Source organism: Quercus lobata, chromosome 10 (genome assembly GCF_001633185.2).
Source record: "Quercus lobata isolate SW786 chromosome 10, ValleyOak3.0 Primary Assembly, whole genome shotgun sequence".
Taxonomy (NCBI): Eukaryota; Viridiplantae; Streptophyta; class Magnoliopsida; order Fagales; family Fagaceae; genus Quercus; species Quercus lobata.
Genome location: NC_044913.1, coordinates 19,850,172 through 19,874,893, shown reverse-complemented (window position 1 = coordinate 19,874,893; position 24,722 = coordinate 19,850,172). Strand labels below are relative to the sequence as shown.

General features: G+C 31.6%; 1 protein-coding gene and 1 non-coding gene across 2 annotated transcripts; one reads left to right on the top strand and one right to left on the bottom strand.

Annotated features, from left to right (window-relative positions):
* The first annotated feature begins 2,056 nt into the window (after positions 1 to 2,056).
* Positions 2,057 to 2,128, top strand: TRNAT-CGU. The gene has a single exon. It is a non-coding gene; the product is annotated as a tRNA-Thr (tRNA).
* Positions 2,129 to 14,629: 12,501 nt separating this feature from the next.
* On the bottom strand, positions 14,630 to 17,109 carry LOC115962875 (transcription factor TCP5). Its single transcript, XM_031081753.1, has 2 exons — positions 16,765 to 17,109; positions 14,630 to 16,054 (listed from the first exon to the last, which is right to left on the bottom strand). Exon 2 carries the CDS (start codon positions 16,018 to 16,020, stop codon positions 14,911 to 14,913), a length of 1,110 nt encoding a protein of 369 aa, XP_030937613.1. The 5' UTR covers positions 16,021 to 16,054; positions 16,765 to 17,109; the 3' UTR covers positions 14,630 to 14,910.
* Between the last annotated feature and the right edge of the window lie 7,613 nt (positions 17,110 to 24,722).

Below are 24,722 nucleotides of genomic sequence, written 5' to 3'. Positions count from 1 at the left end.
CTTCAAATTTTTGTGAATTGATGCTACGGTTATGTATTGATAAACTTTCCCAAGTCGTGTGACCATTCTTAAGATCTTAGTTTTATGATGACTTCATATTCAAAAGGATGTGATTCAGCAATGCCTCAATAAAGAGAACTTTTTATCTATCGATGCTAATGTTGTTAGACATTCTACATTGATTATCGAGAAAAATGCTAAGTAACAACAATCGATGGAGAGCAATGAGTTACAATTTAAAAGATTTATCAAACTACAAGTGTGCTGGAAAGTCAAGAATTCAAAGAGTTATCAAAGTATGACGCTACCAGGCTGTATCAATGAAAAACAATAAATGGCAATTGAACTAAGGACTTTAAAGATTTATGAGTTAACAACTACAAACTTGCTAAACTTCTGTAATATAGATAAATACACTAAAAAGAACAAAAAAGCACCAAGCCATCAAGAGAGCAATCTAAAGCAACATACCACTAATTCTCAAAAGCAACCGGTCTAATTAATCTATATTGAGTAGTTTGTCATGAGGTTTGAGTGTCCTTTTTCTAAAATTAAAAAAAAAAAAAAAAAAAATCTTATTTTGGAAAATGAAGGGCATTTGGATCGATGAAATCTGAGTTATATAACTCAATTTTCATCCTCCAAAACTCAAAAAACATGAGCCCTACTGAAAATCAAATTGTTTGGATTTATTCTTGCGTTGAGTTTCCATAACTCAAAACTCAAAATTTTGAGTTTGAGTTACGGGAATTAAACACAAACTTTGGATGTTTTCAAATATTGAGTTAAGTGTTGTTTCAATGACACAATTGTAAATAATTTAATCATAATAAGGTCCATGTTAATGTATTGTCAAATCAAACCAATGTGTGATCGTTGGAAGTTAGCTCTTTACTATTTTTTTTCCCCATTTAACTTCTCTTCTTTAAGTGGGCCCCGACCACTACTTTTTGTATTATTTAAGTTAGACATGAGATGTGCATCCAAGATATGAAACCAAACAAATACTGTATTTTCTAGAGTGAAAAAGTAGAGTTAGAGATATGAGTTATAGAAATTGAGTTATGAGTGATGCTCAAACCAAACATCCAAGTAGTCCTCTATTTATACTTGAGTCTCTGATAGTAATCGATGGATAGTAGTAGTTATTGACAGTTCTTTCTCTTCACGTGACATCTTTTCCTTGCACTTCGATTACACTTGTCCTCAATTCCACGCACTATTCAAAATTTGATAATGTCATTATCTCCTTGAGTAATGCTACAACTACAAACCATTTTACAATATTTTTACAAATTATTGATGTGGCAAATTTTTATTAGTTCTAATATGAATCCACTACTAACATCACATTTATGTTTATCAATGATTATTTGAAAATTATTAAAACCACATCAGCAGTTTGTAAAAATGTTGTAAATTAATCTGTGTCTGTAGCATTATTATTTATTAACATATTTGAATTTCATCTTTCAGCCTTGTCATTGTACATATATCACACCTTTATATCAACATTTGTATCTACATAGCTAATTGGAAAAGTTTTAAATACTTATCCAAAATTGGAAATATGTCATACATCTTCAAAATATTGCAATGCCATAATAATGTCAAAAGAAAAAGAAAAAATTACAATGCGTTTTATGGGAAAAATTAACGTTAAGAGTCTACTACAAATCAGGAAAGAGTAATGCTACATACACAAACTATTTTATAATATTTTTACAAACGGCTGATGTGGCTTTAATAATTTTCAAATAATCATTGATAAGTATAAATGTGATGTTAGTGGTGAACTCATATTAGAACTAATAAGGATTTGTCACATTAATAGTTTGTAATTGTAACATTACTCATCAGGAAATTCTTGATTTGGAATTAACTGATTTTTTATTTTTATTTTTTTTAATAATGAGATTTCCAAGTTCCAACGTTTGCATTGAATTTTTGACGAAATTGACTTCAGCAGGCCATAGTTCCCCTGGGTCATGGGTGAGAGAAAGTAAGGAAGAATGTAGTGTTTTAATATATTTATGGTTCAGATATGACAATCGAAGCCTCCGTAGCATAGTGGTAGTGCGTTCGCTTCGTAAGCGAAAGGTCACGAGTTCGATCCTCGTCGGGGGCTCATTTTTATTTCAAACTTTATTTTCACTTTCTGTTCTAATTTCCTAATAAGGCTTCGGCGCCAAATTGACTCGAACCTAACTGGGCTCCAATGTGGCCCATTTATGTTTCAAGCCTATTTCTGAAAAGATTTGCATTTAACTGGACTCGCTTTATTTTTTGGGCTCTTGGGCCTAAATTGTTGTTGAACTCTTTCATATTGTTTCGGTTACTCTTTCATAATGACTACTTTAGTACCTGCCTTCACTTCAAGCCATTACCATAATTAAAATAGAATAAAAATTTATATATTTATTGGTTCAACTACAAACCCTAGTAGTGTTTGAATCTCTACCCAAACCACTTCCACCCAAAAAAGAGTCAATACCATAATTAAAATAGAATAAAAGTTATATATTTATTGGTTCAACTACAAACCCTAGTAGTGTTTGAATCTTTACCCAAACCACCTCCACCCAACAAAAAGTCGATAAAATGCATGATTTTAAAAACCAAAACGGGCAAAAAAAAATCAAAAAATGATTTGATTTCTAGTTTTTACCAATTAAACCAACAATTTTTACAATTTAAACCACTGGTTTTTATTGTTTTTATCAGACCAGTTGAGGGTTTAGTATTGACTAGTTCAATCCAATTTTTAAAACTATGACAATATGACTTTCCGTAGTTTTTGTCAATTAATTTTTATTGACGTACGAAAAATAAGAGATAAGACAAACCCCATTAAATATAATCCCAACAAGTCACCTTAAATTGAATACTCGAACTTCAAAAATTACTAAACTTCTTGAAAAACATCACCACCCTTTAGTCTGATATCATATGAATCACATGTGATCCCTTTTGTGAAGTAGCAGGGTAGTAGTACAGGACCACCAATGCCCATAGCCATAAACTTTGTAGTAGGACTACCTATTAGCATGCCGGCCCATTCTAGAATCCTCTTCCACGCTCTTAATCCTGCGTGGTAGTGGGACTTTTTGTTTTTTCCTTTTTTCTTCATAAAACCTTGTATAGGAGCTTCCATGAATTTTATAATAGGATTCAAAGTTAAAAATATGGTAAGTACGTCTCAATGATTAGAGAAATGAAATATTTTGATCTCAATTAGAATCAATATACCATCTAGGAATGAAACATTTCTCAATTAGAAAGCACTTCTATAGCTTCAATTGAAATGCAATTATTTTCCCGATAGAGGGGGATGTTAAATTCTAAACATCATAGTTGGAAATACTATGAGGTACCAATTAAGTTACAACTCTCTCTCTTTTTTTTTTTTTTCATAATTTGATACCAATTGAAACAACTTGTATAGATTGAATATAATTTGAAATTTTAAAGGGTTAAGCTTAAGTGTTTTAGAGTAATAGCTAGTGGTATGCAATGAAGGAGCCATTTTTTTTTTTTTTTTTAAAGAAGACAAGTTCAATATATCAAGAAGTCTTAAATCTAAAAAATAACATATTTTATTTTTATATGGTATTTATATATAAAACATGTCTATAACATGATTTAACACATGTTATTTTCTAATATATAACCAACAAAATATTTACATAACTGAAAAAAATTTCTCCATCAAGTGATTTTGTAAATTGTTAACTATCTTTCAAATCATATTTATCACAATTAATATCTTTAGATATTTTAGATCAAGATTTTTTGGTTAAATAAATTAGAGACTACATAGTCACACACAATACTAATTGTTTTAAAATTTATGAAATTTAAACAATAAACGTCATTTTACATTCCTAAGAATATATTATTAATAAGAATATAAAAATACACCAATAAAAATAAATATTCTTTTTCTTAAATGACAAATTCAATAAAGATTTCTAACTTCTAACCACAAAATTGCAATTGTTTCTAAAAAAAAAAAAAATCCCCATCTGTTCTCCAAATGCAAAATAAAATGGTTTTTGTGTGTGTGTGTGGAAAAGTATAGTCCCTTATCCCACACACTCCAATAAATTACATAGATGAATTCTTTGGACCATTGGTTAAAGGTTTTGAATCTAGGATTTCATGAATCTCATGAAGTCATGAGACCTTAAAAACTATTAGGCCAATCCCTTTAGGTTACATAAACATCTAAATTTTGAACACATACATGTGTGTGTGTGTGTGAATTTAATAAGCTCAATACGGCATAAGAATAATAAGGAGTGGATTCAAGTTAGTTTCAACTTTTAAAGTCATAGAAGATTTAGGTTTAAAGTTTTGCCCACACAAAAAAAAAAAAAATGGTCTCATGATTTGATAAATAGAAACCATCATGAACATGGACATGAAGTGGACATACATTGTCATAGATTCAAATCCAATAATAATATAATATTACATATATGTGTAGTTTCCTTATCCCACACACACTAGATAATTATAAGGAAAATTTCTTGGGATGACCCCAAGATATTGATAAGAAGTTTTAAACCTAAGGCTTCATGGATTTCATGAAATTTTGGGAACTACAAAACAAACCCCTTGAGATTATATGTAGAATAATTTTTTAAAAATTGGCCATTAATTTGATTTTTTATGTAAGTTTTATTTTTATAAGAATATACATAGGTAGAAGAGGGGAGGAAAAAAAAACTTACAACAACAACGACGAAGGGTCATTGCCTCCTTCCTTCTCAAAGTTAGTGTGAGGTAGTGTTATATGTAACTGTAGTATGCAACATCTCTCTCATGAAACAATTTCTTCTTTATTTTAAGATTCAAATTTTATTTCTGGGATCTGATTGTATATAGAGTGACACATCATTTAAAATTTTAAATGACATTACTTGATTCACCTTTAAATTTGTAACATTTAGTTTGAATCATGAAATGAACTACGGAAATAAAGTCTCTCACTCACTCTTAATATTTCTCTCACAAAATGAGATAGAATCCCATGCTCCACATAAATGTGAAAACGATGTTGTACGTAATTCTTACAAAAAATAATAAATCATACCCTCTGCTACAGTATGGTACATTATTTATAACTAGGATTATTTATGGACAAAGTTTTCTTCCAAACCAATTCAGATAAATCTCCTATCACCTATATGGCGATCCATATGACAATCAACATGTATTATTTAAACAAGTTATATACTTCTTTAAAAAAGTCATGTGACTAAAAGTACACATGGATCATTTTTTCAATTACTACATAGTAGGTTTGAGAAATTTCCCTACAAATATATTTAGATGTAAATTTTTTTTATTATCTATTGGCAAGGGTAAAAGTACACCGACATTGGCTAGAATTACAAAAATAAGGTCTCCCATTCCCACCACGCTCTTAACACCGCGTGGGACTAATATTTTGCTTGCACATGTACATTTCTTATTAGGATTGAGATCATATGCATGCGCAATTTCTCTCGATGGCTGAGATTGAGAGTTTAAAAATAATAAAAAATAAAAAACTTTCAATTTCAACATTTGAATAAAAAAATTTTGAAAAAAATAATAATTAAAAATTTAAAAGTTAAAAAAAAAAGTGTTGTGACTGAAATGAGGGGGTAATCGTACCCCATAGAATGCCTAAGGTATTGCATGGGATCCTAATCCTTCTTATCATATGCCTGCCGGCCCTAGCCATAAATTTATTTTTCTTTCCTTTTCAGTACTTGGACCACAATTTCTGCTTTTAAAGCCATTTTGCTTGATATCACTTTTAAAAGGGGGCCAGGCCAACTGCAACAACTGCTGGAGTGCTGGGCTGTATTATAATGTTTCTTGGATCTTGCGACACATTGTTGAGAGACAGTGCACAGAGGTAAAGTCTCAAATTCAGTCTTTCTCTGCCTGTTGGTTTATGCTACATCCTTTTCATTCTCAGAGGAACTGCAGGTTCTAAAGCTTTTCTTCTTGAGTGGACTCTTCCATTACAGGCTTTATTGTGGAGTGCTGAGATAATGGGTAATTGAACTTTGGGCTAGCTCTTATATATATATATATATATATATATATATATATAAAGGTACTCAAAAATGGCAAAAGGTAACGTTATTATGAATAATAATATATAACACTGAAACTTATGAGCTGTAGCCTGCACTCTGTAATCATTTCTTCTAGGGTGGGATTTAGAGTTAAAAAGTATGCATGCATGGTCAATAAACTGTTCATATATATATATATATATAGGTAAATGTAATGATGTTAATTGGTACTCAAAGGGAGAGCGTATAACCATACTAAAACCTAGTTTCCTCACGTGGTTTCCTGCAAATATATATGTGGCATGCATTGCTGCATGCGCGAGAGAGAGAGAGAACACTACTTTTATAGGGCTGCCAAAAGTCATGCCAAACCTAACTAGTTCTGCCCAAAACTGTGGGACATAATCTCATTTGAAGGTTTTTTTTTTTTTTTTTTTACATAAACGAGGACACACAAGTGTTAAAATTGGAAATCTCATCTCTGAGTTAAGCAAGCATGATTGTTTGGCTTAAATCTAATATAGTTTTTTTTTTTAATTAGTTAAAATTTTAATCTACGACGTCCATTTTATGGTGATTATTTTTTAATATGTATATGCTAAAATTAAATTAATATAGAGCTTGTTATTTTTAAGACTTTACCGGAGTGAATCGGAACCCATCAATATAGTTTTTTTTACTATGAATTAAATTAAATTAACATGGTTAATTAGTTTTTTAATATGTAATGTGGAAATTATTCTCTCTTTTTTTGGGTAGGTGTCATAGAGAATAGAATTATATATGTACAGATACTATACATATAGTATGACAATTAAGCCAATAATTAGATTAGTCTATAATAATGTAGTAATTAATCTGTGTACAATATCTATAACAAATTATCTTTCACAGACGAATCCCTTCCATTTTTATAATATATTGTTGCTAATAATCATCTTTTCTAAATTCTGCAGTGATCATGGTATCTATAATGCCTAATTATACCACTAATATGATTTTTTTTATTTTTTTATTTTAGTGTTTCGATGATTTATATACATAAAGGATGAAATGAGAAAAATATATAGTTTGTAATTCACATTTTATTTTATTTTAATTTTTTCAAAATATGGACAAAACTAGTATTTTATCTCTCTTCCATTAAAGAAATTAGTGCTCTTCTCACCGAGGAATGTTTCGAAGGGCTTACCTCCTATAAGTCCCAACCATTTTATTAATTCTTTATTAAACTCTCAAATATAGAAAAATGTATGTAATTTTCTTATATAATCCATAGGTAATTGGTAGTTTGAAAACTACTTGAAGAGCCCAGATTCAACCCCTTTTTTGAGGAAATTTCTTTGGTATATCTTATTATATTAAGTCACATAGGGTCCAAAGGAGATCGTTAGTTATAGAGGAGGGCTCTGGTTTGTTGAAAATTATATTTAGGCAAAAATATAAGTTTGGTCTCCCAAATTTGGATCATGTTCAATTTAAATCCCTAAATTTTTTTTTTTTTTTTTTAAAGTTATATAATCCTCAATTTTTTTAAAAGAATCGTTTTTTTGTTTATGTGCCTTTAGAATCGTTTCTTATGTGCCTATCAAAATGCATACATAGCAAATTTTAGTGATGTGAAACTTGGGCTTGGATAGTTGGAGAGCATGTGAGTAAGAGAAGACCACAATAGACGTTCCCTTCGTTTGCTTGCTGAGGAAACTCAAGAAAACAATAATTAAAAAATAACCATTTCACTTAATTTTCTCAAAAAACAAACAGGCTCTGCTCATTTTTTGTAACCCCTTTTTCCTTATGTTTGGTTGTTGAAAAAAAAAAAAAAAAAAAAAAAAAAAAAAAAAAAAAAAAAAAAAAAAACTCTTACTCATGTTACAATGATAATCTCATTGTGACTTTCCCCCTCGAGGCCAAACCTGTAATTTCATGCAGAGTAAATTGGGCACAAGAGCTTGAAGAACCTTTGAATTGCACCCTTAGCTGTGCCTGCATTGTCAGGCTTAAGCTTGGGCGCCTCTCATTGTTGACTTCGTCATCTGTACTCCAAAGAGTGAAAGAAGAGAGAAGAAGGAGACCAACTTTGTCGGCCTAACCCTAGAGTTTAAAGAATTAATGGCACTTACACTAGGTAGCCATATATTAAGAAAGTTATATTATATAAAATTTAATAAAAAGATAACTTGAATATATCGTCTTCACACAAAAAAAAAAAAAAAAAGTAAAATGCGTAAAGTTTTACAATTTCATTGTTTGAGTTTTCATATTTTGAATCATTGCATGATTGTTTTATTATTAATGATACAATTGCAAAGTCAAGGAAAGCAGGGCTGCCAATACTGTCAAGAAAATTAAAACTCATGGCTAGTATATTTCACTTGCTACCTTTTTTTAGGAAAAATAAAATTTGGGAATTTTTTTTTTATTTTTTATGAAATGGGTTGAACGAGTTACAAATCTAAATAATTAGGGATTTTTTTTAATGCACTTAGTTTGGCCTAATTTTGTTGTTGTTTGAGTTATTTTTACTATTAATTGGTCTACTTTTTATTGTTGTTATTTGATTTTTTTTTTTTTTTTTTTTTTTTTTTTTTGGGTTTTGAGGGGGTCAAAATAAAGTCTACATTTTTTTTAGAGAGTGTCAACCTATGTTGTCTGTTCCTGATAATAGTTCTTTATCATCAGACTAAGACACAAATTAGTTTTTGGTATAGACTGGAATTGAACTTCAAATCTCTTATTCAACCATCAGAAACTTTACCAATTGAGTTAACTGGAACCCACGATTTTTTTTTTTTTTTTTTGGTTTAAGGAGTTAAAGACATGTTTGGGGGGCCAAGATTATATTTAGAGTAATAATGCGATGGATACAACATAAAGCTACTGCAAAAATTTATTGGAGATTGTGGCGAGCCCTTTTAGGAATGTTGTGAACTTGTTGTGGTTTTTTGTTGTGTCTTAGTATTATTTTTATTTTTATTGAACCCAAATTCTTGGGATTCTTAAGTCAAAGTGTTCAATATTTTTGCTTCGAATAGACAAAACAAGTTAATTAAAAAATAATTATATATTTGCATATATTGCAAGTTAGGGTGTTCATAAAGCCACCACCATAAAGAATCCCTTAGTTGGTGTGCTTAGGTGGGTTGGGGAACGTGGGTCGGTGTACGAGTAACAAGGGTTAAAGGTTGAGGTTGGCAAAACCAATTGCGATTTTAGAACTTTGGGGATTTAAGGACCAATGGTTGTGTTAGAGATTTAGGTATTTGGGGTTCGACATATGATGTGGTTATCTCTTGCCCACGCGTCGCCTATCCAAGTCCAAGTGCCACATTATTAAAAATGTGTCATGTATGCATTTTGTTAATCACATAAGCAATTATTCTAATGTTACATGTATGGAATCAGTAATTTAGAGGCATTTAAAAATAAATGAGGACTGAAACCAAACTTTCTAAATTTCAAGAATTTAAATAGAACTTGACCCAATTAGTTGGGGTAACAAACCAATATTTTTGCATTATTTAATATTTATATACACCCCCCTTGCTGGTCATATTTCATATAGTTAACTGAAGTACTTAAAAATTCCAGCCCTTCGTTTTTAAGTTTCAACACCCATAACCCCTATATGCAGCATAATTGATTGTAGATCCGCTACTTAAGCCCAAGTCTTTAGTTAGATTGTAGAGTAAACAATTAAGTCAAGCACGTGAGTTCCCAAGATAAGTACTTAGCAAAGCAAGCTTCAAGTTCAAGGACAATAAATCAACCTGTACAGGGTCAGAAATAATTGAGGCAATGAGAGATATGTACCTCTGATATCATTAATGGCAATAGATAATACCTACTCACTGAAAAATTGTACATATGCTTTAATATAGTGGGTATGGCGCAGAATTGATCTACAAGGTTTTGATATATATATATATATATATATATAGTGCTATTTGCAATCATTCAAGCTTCTCATATCCATAATAATTGTTGGTGTTCAAATGACAAAATGCCTCAACTTAGAAGAGGAGCTTTTTGTCACACTACTAAGTTCAAACAGACTTGTCCAACCTCTTACCCATCTGACAAAGCCTGACTCCAAGGCCCAAAAGTGTGACATCCCCATATAACCATATATGACCTTTTTTTTCTTTTTCTTTTTTTTTTTTTTTTTTTTTTTTTTTTTTTTTTTTTTTTTTTTTTTTTTTTTTTTATCGATCTCCAAAACCTATATGAGCGCCAATATCCACACCTTGCTTCACCTCCCTCATTGAACTTTCTCTATAGACTATGATTCTATACAACACATCTAATTTCCATCGAGTAATGCATCATTTGCAAGCTCCTCACAATTCTTAATTGATCTCTCTCTTAACCTATTCCTCATTATTCATGTTAGGGAAGTCCTAGGTTAAAGATAATTTTTAGCCAATTCTATTTTATTTCCTTCCATTCTCCCTCCCCCCAATCCAAACGAGAGATAGGAGAGGAGCCATAAACGAATAATAGGAAGGATGATCCAACTTGAGATGCCTAAGGGGCACCTCGGCTGTCTGAGATCTTCCTTGAATAGTCAGATTTCTAGCAATAAAATCATCTCACAACCGTTTTCAACCACCATCCACCAGCCAAACTCCTCTTAGGACCTCCCATTGTGGATTAAACCAAAAACAGCATACAAATTAATTGGAGGTTCAGGCCCAACAAGCCTTAAGTCGTTCTGAGCCATCCCACCACAATATATATATATATATATATATATATTTTTTTTTTTATATGTGTGTGCCTGCAATCTCTTATATACTCTTATTGCATACCATCTCTAATTTATTTGTTTAATTTTTTGTTCATACCTCAAGCCCTTAGGTTTTTTTTTTTTTTTTTTTTTTTTTTTTTTTTTGGAGAAACTTTTGAGATAGTATTGATAGGGAGAGGAGACCACTGAACTCTTACTTCTTAAACCCCGTTCTTTACTTAGATAATTAAATTCTATTTTAATTTAGTATTTAGTTGGTAGTTAGTCATTGAATTTTCTCATGTTAGTTTTCTCTAGGTATACTTAGATAATTAAATTCTATTTTAATTTAGTATTTAGTTGGTAGTTAGTCATTGAATTTTCTCATGTTAGTTTTCTCTAGGTATATGTAATCACTCATGATATGCTATTAGATATTATATTGCTTCAGTTAAAACTTAAAACTAATATGCAAGATCTGAAGTTAGCCATAACCGATGACCATTGTTCTTATTGTCTTAGGAGATTAAACTCAATCAAGATTTGTTAAAAAATTTGTAACTCAATTGGTACCTTCTAATATTTTTAATGAAAAAGTTCATGATTCAAATCCCCATTCCCTCATCTATCAAATTATCCGCAAAAAAAGAAAAAATCAATCCGGATTTAGTTTTAACTCCTTAATTGCACCCATCAATAAAACATTGACAATTAATTTTTTTTAAGAGAAAAAGAAGTATTACTGGCCTGCACAATGTCCTCTCCCTCCAATGAAAAGCTACATCAATTAAAATCCCTAACTCAACAAATCATTACCTTCACCATTAGCTTCCTCCACCCACCATTGTGATTTTCTCCTATTCCCAACGACTCTATCTCCAAAAATTAGTGTTTCGCTCCACGCCTAGTACGTGCACTTTATCTCATTTTTAACACCAAATTCTTATTGTAATTTTTTTTTTTTTTTTTTGGTGGAGGTTTGAATCCTTATTGAATTTAACCTCTTTTCGTAATGTTTTTTTTTAAACAACTTATTTCTTTATCTCTTTATTTTTTTATTATTATTATTTTTAGAATGTCTCTTTAGTTCATTTAATTATATATAACTTTTTAAAAACTCACATTTTCTATATATAATTATACTTTTATCAACTTTTAGCAAATAAGCTTTTGACAAGAGGGGCAAACTAAATATATTAACAATTTTTAATCCACAAAAATAACACACACGTATATGTGTTGGTAATTTATATATAAAACATGTTTTTAGCATGATTCATTTTTTTTTCTTGTATATAAGATATTTCATCAAGTGAGCTTCATATAATTCCTGATAAATATTTTCTTTCCTCATTGTATAATTATATCAATCATAATTAATATTATTTAAAAGTTTTAAATCAAGGCTTTTTTGTTAAATAAATTAAAGGTTACACATTATAGTATATATAATAATAGTTTTAGAAAACATAAAAGGTATACAGATCAATTAATTTCAGAAAAATTAAATAATAAATGTGTTTTTATATTCCTTAACATCTAAAATATTTTTCTAAAAAAAATATCTAAAATATAATATACAAAAAATATATTAATAAAAATGCTAAATTAAAAAAAAAATTATTTATGGGTGATAAAATACAATATATCCGAAACTTTTAACTATAAAAATCATAGTATCTTTTCGTTTGATGGAAAAAGGCAGAAAGGCAGAAAGAATTATTATTATTATTTTTTTTTTTTTGGGGGTGGGGGCGGGGGGGGATTTTCTAAATATATTTACTTGTATAATTTTGGCAACATATGCTTTAAATGATATTAAAGTTAATGAGTTTTATATCGCAAGAAATTTGAATATTAAAATTAAAAAAAATGAGACATTAGCATTTATAAGAAGTGTTTTTACCATTTTTTTTTTTTTAACAAAAATTGAAGGGAGGCCATTACATAAAATTTGATAATAAAATGAAGGGGAAGGGGAGAATTTGAAAATGGGGGGATGGCCTCCCCTCCCTTCGCCACTAGTTATATCCAAACTAGAGGTGTTAATTCAGGTTAGCGTGTTGGGTTTGTGTCGTGTCGAGGTAGAGGTATTTGACTAAATGACTCAACCCTAACCCGACCCATTTAATAATTATGTCATGATCTTTCAACCCTAACCCGACCTATTAATAAAGCGGGTTGGTCTAACCCAACCTATTTGACCTGCTTAATAAACGAGTTGTGTTGGGTTGACACGAATGTAACACAACCATTTCAACCTGCATAATATTAAATATAACATTCATTTAGAAATAAGTTCTTTACACTCCAAAATAAGTGCATACACTTGAATCCAAATTCAAAATAACATAGTTTAACAAAAATAAAATAACATAGTTCAACAAAAATATAATATCCTTTGAACTCGCCAAATGCTAAGTATCAATATTAAAATAATTGGAGAAAATAGTAGGCTAATCCCAACTATGACTATGATTATCATCCATAGATTCTAGTTTATAAACTATCTCAATAAACCCACTTGCAAGATATGCAGACGGTGTCCAACACTAACCAAAAAAACACACGGCACAAGACAAAAGCTACAACCGTGGCCTTAATCAACAATTAATATATCTCATATATTAATAACAGCACATGAGTTCAAAGTATAAAGAACAAAAACATTATGCAGAAAAAATTATTGCAGAATTTTGATACACCAAGAAAACAGTTTTCTTTAATTCTAAAACTATCTAAACACATTAGAGAGAGAGAGCAATAATCGGTTTGAGACTTTGAGTTTGAGAATTGGGCGTAAGACTATGAGATAGTAGAGTGAGTAGTATGGCTGAAATAAAAAAAATAAAATTAGATATTTATAAGAAGGTTTTGTGATTTAGGGTTTGTAGGGTTTAGAAATCTAGGTTTTGTAAAGTTTCAATTTTCAATTATATCATTTATAAGTTTTTGTAATTACTCACATTTCTTTTTAAATTTAAAATAAATGTTGGCTATAAAAGGTATTTGACAAATTTAAAATAAAATGAATATTTATTTGTTATACGAGTTAAACGAGTTGTGGTTATTGGGTCATTTCAGGTTGACACAAATAAATTAACGTGTCAAACGTGTCTATTGCGAGTTATGCGGGTTGACCCGCTTATGATACATTTCTTATCGTGTCGTTTTCAGATTGACTCATTTATGAACCAAACCTATTAAGGCCCAACCCTAACCTGCAAAAACCTGTATCGAGTTCGTGTCGTGTTCGTGTCGTGTTCGTGGGTGGGATCGAACATGGACACCCCCTAATCCAAACGTAGTCTTTGGCAATTTGACTAGAATCTCTCATTACTAGTGGCTAGCCGCTTTCTTTGACATTTAGAAATTCACATTTCATAGTTTTTTGTTTTTTCGAGTATAGAAATAAATCCTTTTACCTCACATCATCTAGGCAATCAACATTCTAACGTTTATATTTCATTGACTTCTCTCTTTTAAGTTTTTTCTTCTATTTACCCAACTTATTTAGCATGTAACTTAGATTTGTGATGAAGTACATGTGATTACTATCATCATAATTTGAACATGGTTTATCTAGATTTTTTTTTTTTTTTAGTTTTCTTATAATTGATGTTGGTACATATGGCATGCAGGAGTTGCAAGCCTATATAATGATAATGATATGAAGAAATGGAAACAAGTTCTGATTTTTAACTAGGTCATAGAATAAATATCGAGCATATTTGCAAATGAATCCTATATTCAACTTCACTTAGTCCAAATTAAGCATTCAAAATTTTATCAAACTGAGTTTAGTATATAAAACTATAAGCACTCAAACACAAGTATGCAGTGTTGTATAGCATTGTCATCCTTAATCCTTACAAACTTGCACGTATTCACATCACCATTTGCTGAAAATCGTAGTTAAATTCAGAAAATAAATGTATTCGCAAGTGTCTTACTTGTATCTAGACAAATTGAGGAGCAGCTGAAAGCATCCATCTTGCAACTCAATCATCTTCTGCCAATTGTTGAACACGTCCGATGAGCCTTCAAAATGAGAGATTCACAAGGTAGTGACCAGTTCAACAAGAGGAATCCACTCTAAGATCATTAAGAACCAGAGTTATCCTTGTCCACTCTACTTCCATTGTCCTCTTGTGATTGAGGAAGCTTGGAATTCTCATTCGTTGGAAAGGATTTGAATGGCAAGCTCATTGAATGAAGAGATGGTGGCATGAGAGGATGAGGTAGGACATGTTGTGAACTTGAGCTCAAGAACTGAATATGGTTGAATTGCCTTGGATCACTCTCTATTGGGGTAGTGATATATGAAGAATATGGAGTGAAAAGTGCTGGTGTCGTCGTAGATGGACAGAAAAAGAATTGAGACGCAGGTGGTAGCGGTAATGAAGGTGGAAGTTGTATGGCATTACTTGTATGGGGATTCATTTGGGAGGGAAATGGTCCATGGCTTCCAAACTGAGATAGAGATAAACTTGAAGGCTCAGAATGATGGTAGGAGTTATATGCCATGGCATTGTTTAGCAAGCCAGGTAAGGAATTCGAAGAACAATCAGTTGCCATAGGGAACAACTTTTGAGCTGAAATTTGTCCACTATAACCACCAATTCCTTCTTGAATTACTTCTTCGTTAGATTTGATCCACTTGCCTTTGTCGGCGGCTGATCCTGTTTCAACTTCCTTACTTTTTAGTCTGAATGCAGCATCTATATCCCAATACTTGGATTTTTCCATAGCATTTTGATCTGCCCCATCATTTATAAATGTGGGATTTGCATCAAATGAAGGGATGAAAGAAGGTTGAGAGGCATTTGGTTCATGAGAAAAAAGTTGTGGATGAAATTGAGTGAATCCTTGAGGAATAGGAAGTGGTGGAAGCTTATCAATATCAAGTTTAGTGGCATCAAGCAACCAGTCAATTACCTTGCTAGGCTGACCAAGTCCAAGTCTATCTTGAAGATCATACAACTGAACTGCTGTGGGCACTGAAAGCCTAATCCGTCTGTCCCTCAATCCCCTTATGGTGCAAACCTTGCTGTGCCTATCTTTTCCTCCAAAAGAGCGTGAGACGCGTACAATCCTTGGATTTCTAAATCCTGACCATTGCCTTGAGCTAGATGCTGCCTTAGACAACTTCTCAGCATTGGCTTCCCCCTCTTGCTTAGCTTGAATATCTTTTTCTCTTGAATTTGAAATCATCTTACTTTTCTCATCATTGAGGTGCAAGGATTGACTAAACCAACAATAGAATTCAATCTATTAGTATTCATTTCCTTCTTTTCTGAATATGAATCCTAAAAATTTATATAAGTACTATAAGAGTATAAGTTACATCAATTCATGTGGTCTTTAGCCAAAAAAAAAAAATCTTTTAATTATAATATAAAGATTAACAATAAAAAAAGTGTCTATTTTGAAATCAATTGTAAAACATGTTCCAACCCATAAATTAAGAGTACTGAGGATCTTTCTATACTCACAATAATCTCAAAATTTTGGCAAATACTTAAGGATATTTTATATTATTTAATTACTTTTGAATGTTTAACATAGTAATAACAAAATAGCAAATAGAGGGTTTAAACGAGTTTCTTCTAAAACAATGTTTTGCATTGAATTGGCTATTACAAATCATATTTAAGAGTTTCCATAATGAAAACTAGAGTAACAGTGAGTTCAATCTAGGGTAAATGACTTACCCAAAACAAAAATTCAAAAAAAGAAAAAAAAAAAAAAGAAAGAAAGAAAGAAAGAAAATCTAGGGCAAAGGGAAACCTATATTTTTCAAGCCAATATAATACATGAAGATCTAATTCAAGAGAAGGTGAACATGAACTTGTTAGAAACTAGAAAAAATATACTCTCTTTTTTCACTGGAGATGAGAACACTTGATATATGCATCTACCCTAATACTTTAACCTGAGAAATAGGAAAGAACTTACATCAGGCAAACAATCTTTTGCAGATTCAGCTAATTAATTCTGGCTATTGTTTTTCAGCAAAGATGAGGAGGAGGAAGAGGGACGAAGTAGATGCCATAGTGCCATTGAAAGTCCTTAAGTATGCACTTCAATAATATAAGTGAGCTTGGTAAAAGGCATAAAGTTCAAATAACATTTCTCTCACAGAGAATAAAATTATTTCAAGAAATTACAATTTGGGAAAAGAAAAGATGCCGATATTTAACAGCTCCATGTTGCATGGGAATGAAAAAAGAAAAAGGAATGGTGTACTTATGGCCAAGTGGCGACCGCGTGCGATGACACATCAATCGGACAAGAAAGTAGTAATTTTGTCAATTGTTCGTACCACATATTGAACAATCACATCTTAATATATTAAATAAGCTCAGTTGGTCTTCTCTTCAGTTAGATTTCAATTACTCAATATATAATACAAGGTAGATAGTTAGCTTCAAGGGGGACCATCCAAAACATAATAGGAAAGAGGCATACACTTTAGACAACTGCAAATAACTTTATCAGTGCATTCCATATAGCATGGGATTGAAGAATGCATGCCTAGTTGTAAAAAAAAAAAAAAAAGGAAATGGAGACACAAACACACAATCTCCATTCCATGATGTTGGATAATGTTTTCTCTATTTGGAGAGCCTTTCCCAATTTGGGATTAAGGGGGTTATAAACTTATAATCCTTAGTTACCAAAAACATGAACTTGAACAAAAGTAAAAACCAAAGTATTCATTGAAAACTACATTCTTGGTTAATTACAACATTCCACCCCCCCCCCCCCCCCCCCCGGGTTTCTTCAGATGGACCAGGGTCATCATGATGGGAAAGAAGGACAAGCTTTAATAGTAAAATTTAAGGTTTGCAATTAGATTTCACTTGCCAGAGGATAGAAGTAGGCTGAGAAATTGAATTAGATAAAACACAGCAATGCAAATGCAACTTCCAAAGTTGTGGTGTATGCTATAGCTACTGAAGTTCATCAGCTGGATTAGATATGACAGATATCAAGATACCATTTAGATGAGGGACCAATATGTAGGTTCTTTGAGGCATCCACTCAGACAAAGGGACCACATGTATATATGACAGTGAGATTTTCACAGTACACACTTTCATAGAGATATATATCAGTTAGATGGTTGTTGTTTACACATTATATTTGATAATACATATAATCAAATAATTCTGTTTTATCATTCATGATCAAGTAGCTCCTCTATATTTGTCAAGGTTAATAATACCAAACCGCTATTCCTGACTTTAAGCCACTACGAATTTAATCTTCAAAACTCGATCATAGTCTGGGGTTCCTCCAACTTTCAAAATTTATTCTTTGTGGTTCCCATATCTACAGACTGCAAAATAAGGACCCTAATAATACTACTTACGCAATGCAAAAAGAATGTGTGCTTCCAAAAAATTAAAAATTAAAGAGTGATTGGTCCATATATAGCAAACCAGAGCTTTGTTTGTCCTTGAAATTTTTTTCTGTCAAAAAGTAAGATGAGCTCATCAGCATCTTAAAGAAAATTTCAAAGAGTTGGGATGGCAAAGAAGTATTTTAGGGATTTCTTCTTCTTTTTATTAAATCAATAAATTGAAAAGTGATACCTTTCCTTAATCCCTAGGGTTCAATAATATATTGCAAGTTGAATAAATAAAAACAAAAAAATATAATCAACTTTTTAGCAGGAAAAATCTTAAAGACTCTTGGCAGCTTTTCTTACTAGACACCAATCTAGATGATAGGAATCTTCACCAAAAATAATTGAGGTCTAATAGACTGCAGACATGCAGTTACCCCAGTCAAAAGCTGAGCCCTACTTTATATCACTAATGTATTAAACCAAGAAACACACACAAATTGAAACCCTATAAACCCCAAATGAATCTGCCATCCTCAGCCTTGGAAGAGCCATTTAATATGTATTGAAGTGCCCCTTCTTCTTCAGCTTCTTCTTTTTCTTTTTTCTTTTTTATGAAGTGCCTTCATTTCTTAATTTTGGAAGAAAAAAATATCTATAGATGCTTGAAGCTTTTTTTTAAAGCCCTAAGACCAACTACTTCACCCACCATCCTTATTCTTTAAAGTACTTACACTAAATGTTTTTTTTTTTTTTTTTTTTTAAATTTAGAAGCAATGAATAGTTTTCTTTATAAAGAAAATAATAAGATTTTGATGAAATAATATTTTTCACAGTTATAGGGTTTTTTCTGCACTATATGTGGTGAAAATAGGAAGTTATTTCTGCCTGAATTTCTGTAAGTACTTTGTAGAAGAAAAAAGTAGTGGATTTCACGAGAAGGGTCAATGTTATTATTTCTTTTTTAGAGTACCATAATAACTATAATGGTCCCTAGATCTCAGACACCACTGCTTCTTTGTTCCGGGAACGATTAATTTTCTCTCTGAGTTTGCAGAATTGTTTCTCCAATGCAAAAGAAGAATTTCTCACGGATAGAGATTTGTCTGTTCTGATTACAGCTTATTTTCAAGATGTTCAGATTTATTTATATAAAAGAAGCCTTAGTCAGATACAGCATCAAATGATTCAAATAATGCTCAAACATATTCAGGTGAGAGAAAGGATTGTGATATTATAAAAAATTAACCTTTTGCTAAGGCGCACACATCCAATAATAGATGCTTATTGTGAAAGGAGGTTGTACCATTGAGTTAAAGTTCACTGTAAAAATTACTCAATGTTTCTTGTCAGAGCTTGCATAAAGCTACTAAAGAAAATGGGTAAAACGTAAAAATTAATTCCACAAACCCTAAATTCTGGATGACTTTCAACCCTTTGTTGATTGAGATGAGAACCAGCACACTCTAATCCTCCCCTTGTATAGGCATTCAGGTATTTTTGGTTAATTTCAAGTTAGATACTTTTACATAGTAGACAGATTTCAAGTAGTCCTTAACTTGTCCTTTGAATGAAATTTGATGTACTTTTTGCATAACTAAAATAATAACTTCTTCGAAAGGAAAAAAAAAAATGTACTAATCACAAGAGAAGGACTCAAGTCTCGACTGAGCAGTCATTTTTCATAATCACGGGTCTTTCTTCAGCGCCATTTTACTTTTTTGAAGGTCAAAAAAAAAAATGTAATAATCACAAGATAGGGACTCAAGTCTCAATCGAGTAGTCATTTTTCATAGTCACGGGTCATGCTTTAGCACCATTTCATCTCACGAATTGAAACTCACGATGTTTTGAATGAAATATCATTCTCACAATCAATAGAATATTGTATGTTATATTTATATATTTAAGAATACAAGATAGGATATGGTACAAAGAAAGGCTACATAAATTCAAACATGCCAAGAAACTAAATACAAAAGTTTAGCTCTGAACTGATTTTGAATTATCTTCTTCAAAACCACTATATGACGATTAAAGAAACCATTATTTATAATTTTAATCACATAAAATTTTTAATATGTTATGTAACTCGCTTAAATAATACATATAAATAGTTTTATAAATCGTTGCATAGTAAGTTAAAAGAGATAGTTCCAAACTAATTTGAAACTAAACTTTTTTATTTAATGCACTCTCTTAAGTTATAGCTAGGGTCTCACGAGGGGTGTTTCAACTTATCACATAGAAAGATGAACCTTGGGGAAAAAAGGCCTTTGGTCATTATGTCTGCCAATTGACCTTTAGGGGAAATGAAACGAAGTTCAAGGGCATTGCAGGTAATTAACTATGTCATGAATAAAAAGAAAGTAAACCTCCATATGTTTGGAGTGGCCTGAAACTCAAGATTAGCAGTAAAATAGATGGCTCCAACATTGTCACACCAAAATATTGGAGCATGAGCAAGAGCCAAAGCCATGAAACCTTAGCAACAGTATCTGCTAAAGCCTTCAAATTTTGTGGAGGAGCGAGTAATCATAGGTTGCTTCTTGGAGGACCCCAGAAAGATGACATAACCTCCTACAGAGCAACTGTCAACCACATAACCAGCCCAATATACATTTGGAAAATGTGCATGAACAGTTGCAGAGAGAAATTGTAGGAGATCAAGCAAACCAAGATGTGTTTTATGCTTCAGATATCGAAGGATGTACCATGACCCAAAGGGTATGAACTGACACACCTTGTTAATTGCAAAGGTAATGTCAAGACAAGTGGGTTGCTGTCATGTATTGTAAGGCACACATAATCTGGCAGTAAACTCTGGGATAGTGAAAGGACGATTCATTATGTTTTGAGAGTTTGATTGTGGTAGAAAATGAGTGCACATAGGCTTACAAGTAGCCATTTCAGCACTGTCAAGGAAAATTATTTGATAGGATAAAGAAGTCTCGCGCGTGGAGAAATGAGTGGCTTCAACAATGTCCTTATAGAAAACTTGGATTATATTTCAAAAATTCAAGGTGTACGTAGGGAGTATTGTTGGTGTCAAGGATCGATGTCACATCAACATATATACACTAGGATGCAAATTCATACATCATCACTGTTATGTGGGAACAAATTAAGAGGCGTTAAATCTAGATGCATAGAACCTAAGGCAAAGGAGAAAGTTGGGGAAATGCATAAACCATGCTCTCCAGACTTGTTTAAAACCAAAGATAGAGACCACTGAAATTTGCATATATACATAATTTGGGTGAGTGGAACAGTGAAGCAGGGGGATAGGCCACATAAACGGTTTCAATAAGATGGCCCTTGAGAAAGAAACTGTTAGCATCAAGCAAGTTAATGACCAAACCATTTGAGAAAGTAAGTAATGGACAATATAGTGCAAGCAAAAAATAATCAAAACCATATCAGATGCCATTATGATCTGACCAAAGAATTGAAATATTCTTTTATTAGTTGATATATATAGGTGTACCATTAATTATGTGTGTATTTTTATATACACATATTTATTTATTGGTCAAGACCGATATAATTTGTAAAAAGTCTTTAAAATCATAAGCACATAATTCACCTAATATGTTGAACTCAAGCTTAAATTTCAGTCTAATAATAATAAAAACCTATAGTACTACCTATGCATAATAATGAAAAGTGAAAAGAAGAAGAAGAAGAAAATGAAACTCATAAAAGAAAATGAATAGTTGAAAGTTCTCAACTTTCAATATTTCAAATATCACAAAATTCATGTAAACTTTAGGGATGAAAACAGTATTTAGGTCTTAAAATTATTAACATATTTTACTTTAGTAAAACTCTATTATGAAAGTATAATAAAATTTAAAAGAAGCTTTACTAAGTATTTAAAATTACTTTAATAACTTATTTCAATTTTTGGTTTTGATAAAAACAATGTGCTTTAGTCACGTAATTTTATAAGAAAATTTATATTTTTAGTTTTAACATCTATTTATTGTTCATTTTCAAAATATATTATTGAATTTTTCACTTACATATGATTTTTTTTATTAATCCTGTATGTACATGCATAATACTAGTGTAATGTAATATAAAAGTCTGGTGGTATCGCTTAAAATCAATGTTACGTGCCCCTTCTATCAAATGACTCATCGTGGTTTTTCTTTAAGAAAAAATATCAAGTAAGAGTTATTATACTTTTATAATAAAAAGGAAATTTTGCTTCACCTGAAACCCGATTATCAATATAATATAAATTAATATTTATTTTATTTCATTTAAAAATCTGTTGAAAACTGATAACATCTTAAATTCTATATTTATGATATATTTATTGGGGTGTTATCTCCTTATTATGCTTAATTTGTACAATTAAGTAATAATTTACATTATGTCTCAAAAAAAAAAAAAATTATGATTTGCATTAGTCCCTGTGGGGCCTGAAGTTTGGAATCCCGACCCACTTCACATTAAGGGCCCAAAGCCCAAACCGAGGAGGCTTATTGCCGAGGAGGCATGACGAGAACCCCTTAATGGCCCAAGAATGTAGCCGAGGATAACTTCACGCTCAACGCCTCACAAAACACCCGAAGGAAAGGACAAAATCAATACAAGAGCAGTACAAGCAAGAAAGCTGCCAACACCCTAACGTGGAGCCCAGTACCTGACAAACCCATACCCCATACCATGCTATCCAGCTTTTTCCAACCACTCTGACGTGAGGATTGATAAGACAAGTAACCACCCCAAAGAAGGAGAAACTGACACGTAGATGAAGAAAGGAAAATGAATGCTAGTATAAAAGGGAAAAGAGAGCTAAAAAGGGGGGATCTTCTTCCCAGGAACTAGAGGAAGGAAGGGGGAACTTATAAAAAAGAAGAATGGTGAGGATGAAACGCTCCTCGGACTTAGTTCGAGGAGATAGATCCTCACACAACATCCGTGTAAGACTCAGCCCTACAGGTCAAACCCATCTTCGTATGGGCTTCCATGAAAATCCTGACCAAACCATTGCCCAACGACCAAGGTCCAGCCTTTCCAAACTCACTCTCTACAAATCATATTGTTTGGGCCCTTTACATACGAGCCCAAGGTCATTCCCGGGGGCCGTTAAAAATCGTGTCCCTACAGTCCCTATTATCTATCTTTGCATAATTTCTTGAATAAAATGTCATTTATTTTGTATAATTTTTAATTTTCAAGAAATCACGTAAAAATAAATAAAATTAAAAAATTATTTATTAAAAAAAAAAAAAAAAAAGCTTACAAGAGTGTATGGAAGAAGTAAGGAAGAATGGAGGTCAAACTAGAATTTAAAGAGCTAAATGACCATTAAGATCATGCTTATATGTCCAAGGAGGTGTAGCTAGAGTGCTTGGGGCGTGTACCATTTTTGGAAGGTTCAAATTAAAGGAAAAAAAAAAACATAATTATTTGAAAAGGAAAAATCAGATTTGAGGACTGATTAGTATTTTAGGCGTAACTCAATCTGATTAGTATTTTAGGCATATTTCTCACCTCAAAAATCCAATTGACCTAAAGTTGGATGGTTTGGAACTATAACTTCAAGCTCTACAACTTTCTAATTTGAGTTTTGCCAAATTTACACTTTTAGATAGAAGTGGCAAAATTGGACATAACCCGCGAACTCGACATGATACGACACGACATGAAATTAGCAGATTATGAATTGAGGCTTAATAGGTTCATGTCATATTCAGGTTGACACGACTGACCTGTTTAATAAACAGGTTGGGTTAGTGCTCAACACATGAAACTCATTTGACCCGTCTAACCTGTTTAATTAAATGATATTTTACCAATATATCATTCAAACCCTAGATATATAAACTTATTAGTTGTTGTGTTATTTTCTTTGACATATTTTAATTGATTATTTACGATATTAGGATATGCTTTTGTGGGGACAATTTTTGCCTAGACCAAGTGTTGCACTTGTAGTCATTTTTGGCTTGGAGAGTCCCACATTGGAAGGAAAGCCTTCCTCTTCATGCCATATAAGGGATGACCAATGATGATAGAGTACCACTAGTTTGGTTATTTCATTTGATGTATGAATTCTTACATTCTTTTAATAAGTTAAATCATATTTTTCTTTTCAATTAGAAATTAGGTTTTAAAGCGAATGATATTTTCTTAAACTATTCTAAATGCATTGTTAATCTAGGGTACCATGCGTTTTTGGATAAACTCCGTCCAACCAAATCATAGGTTTTTCATTGTCTAAGAACAATCAATTATGAAATATATATATATATATATATATATATTTAGATCACAAAGAATTTCATATCAATATAAGAAATTTATCATCCACATCCCCAACTCAATAATGACTAATTTAAATCATTAGTGTAAATACTAAAAATATATAGAGGACCACCGTCATTGCCAACATTGAGTTAGGGATGGTAGTGGTGGTAGAGTCAATAGCAACAGACGGTGAAGATGAAGGATATTTTTTTTTTATAACTAGGTTTGTGATTAGGATTATCTAACTGAATAAATTGTAACACATGACACAATAGCACTGGATGGATGGACCACTAGA

Excerpts from the sequence above, each read along its gene's own strand:
- LOC115962875 (XM_031081753.1), bottom strand. The coding sequence starts at position 16,020 with ATGATTTCAAATTCAAGAGAAAAAGATATTCAAGCTAAGCAAGAGGGG.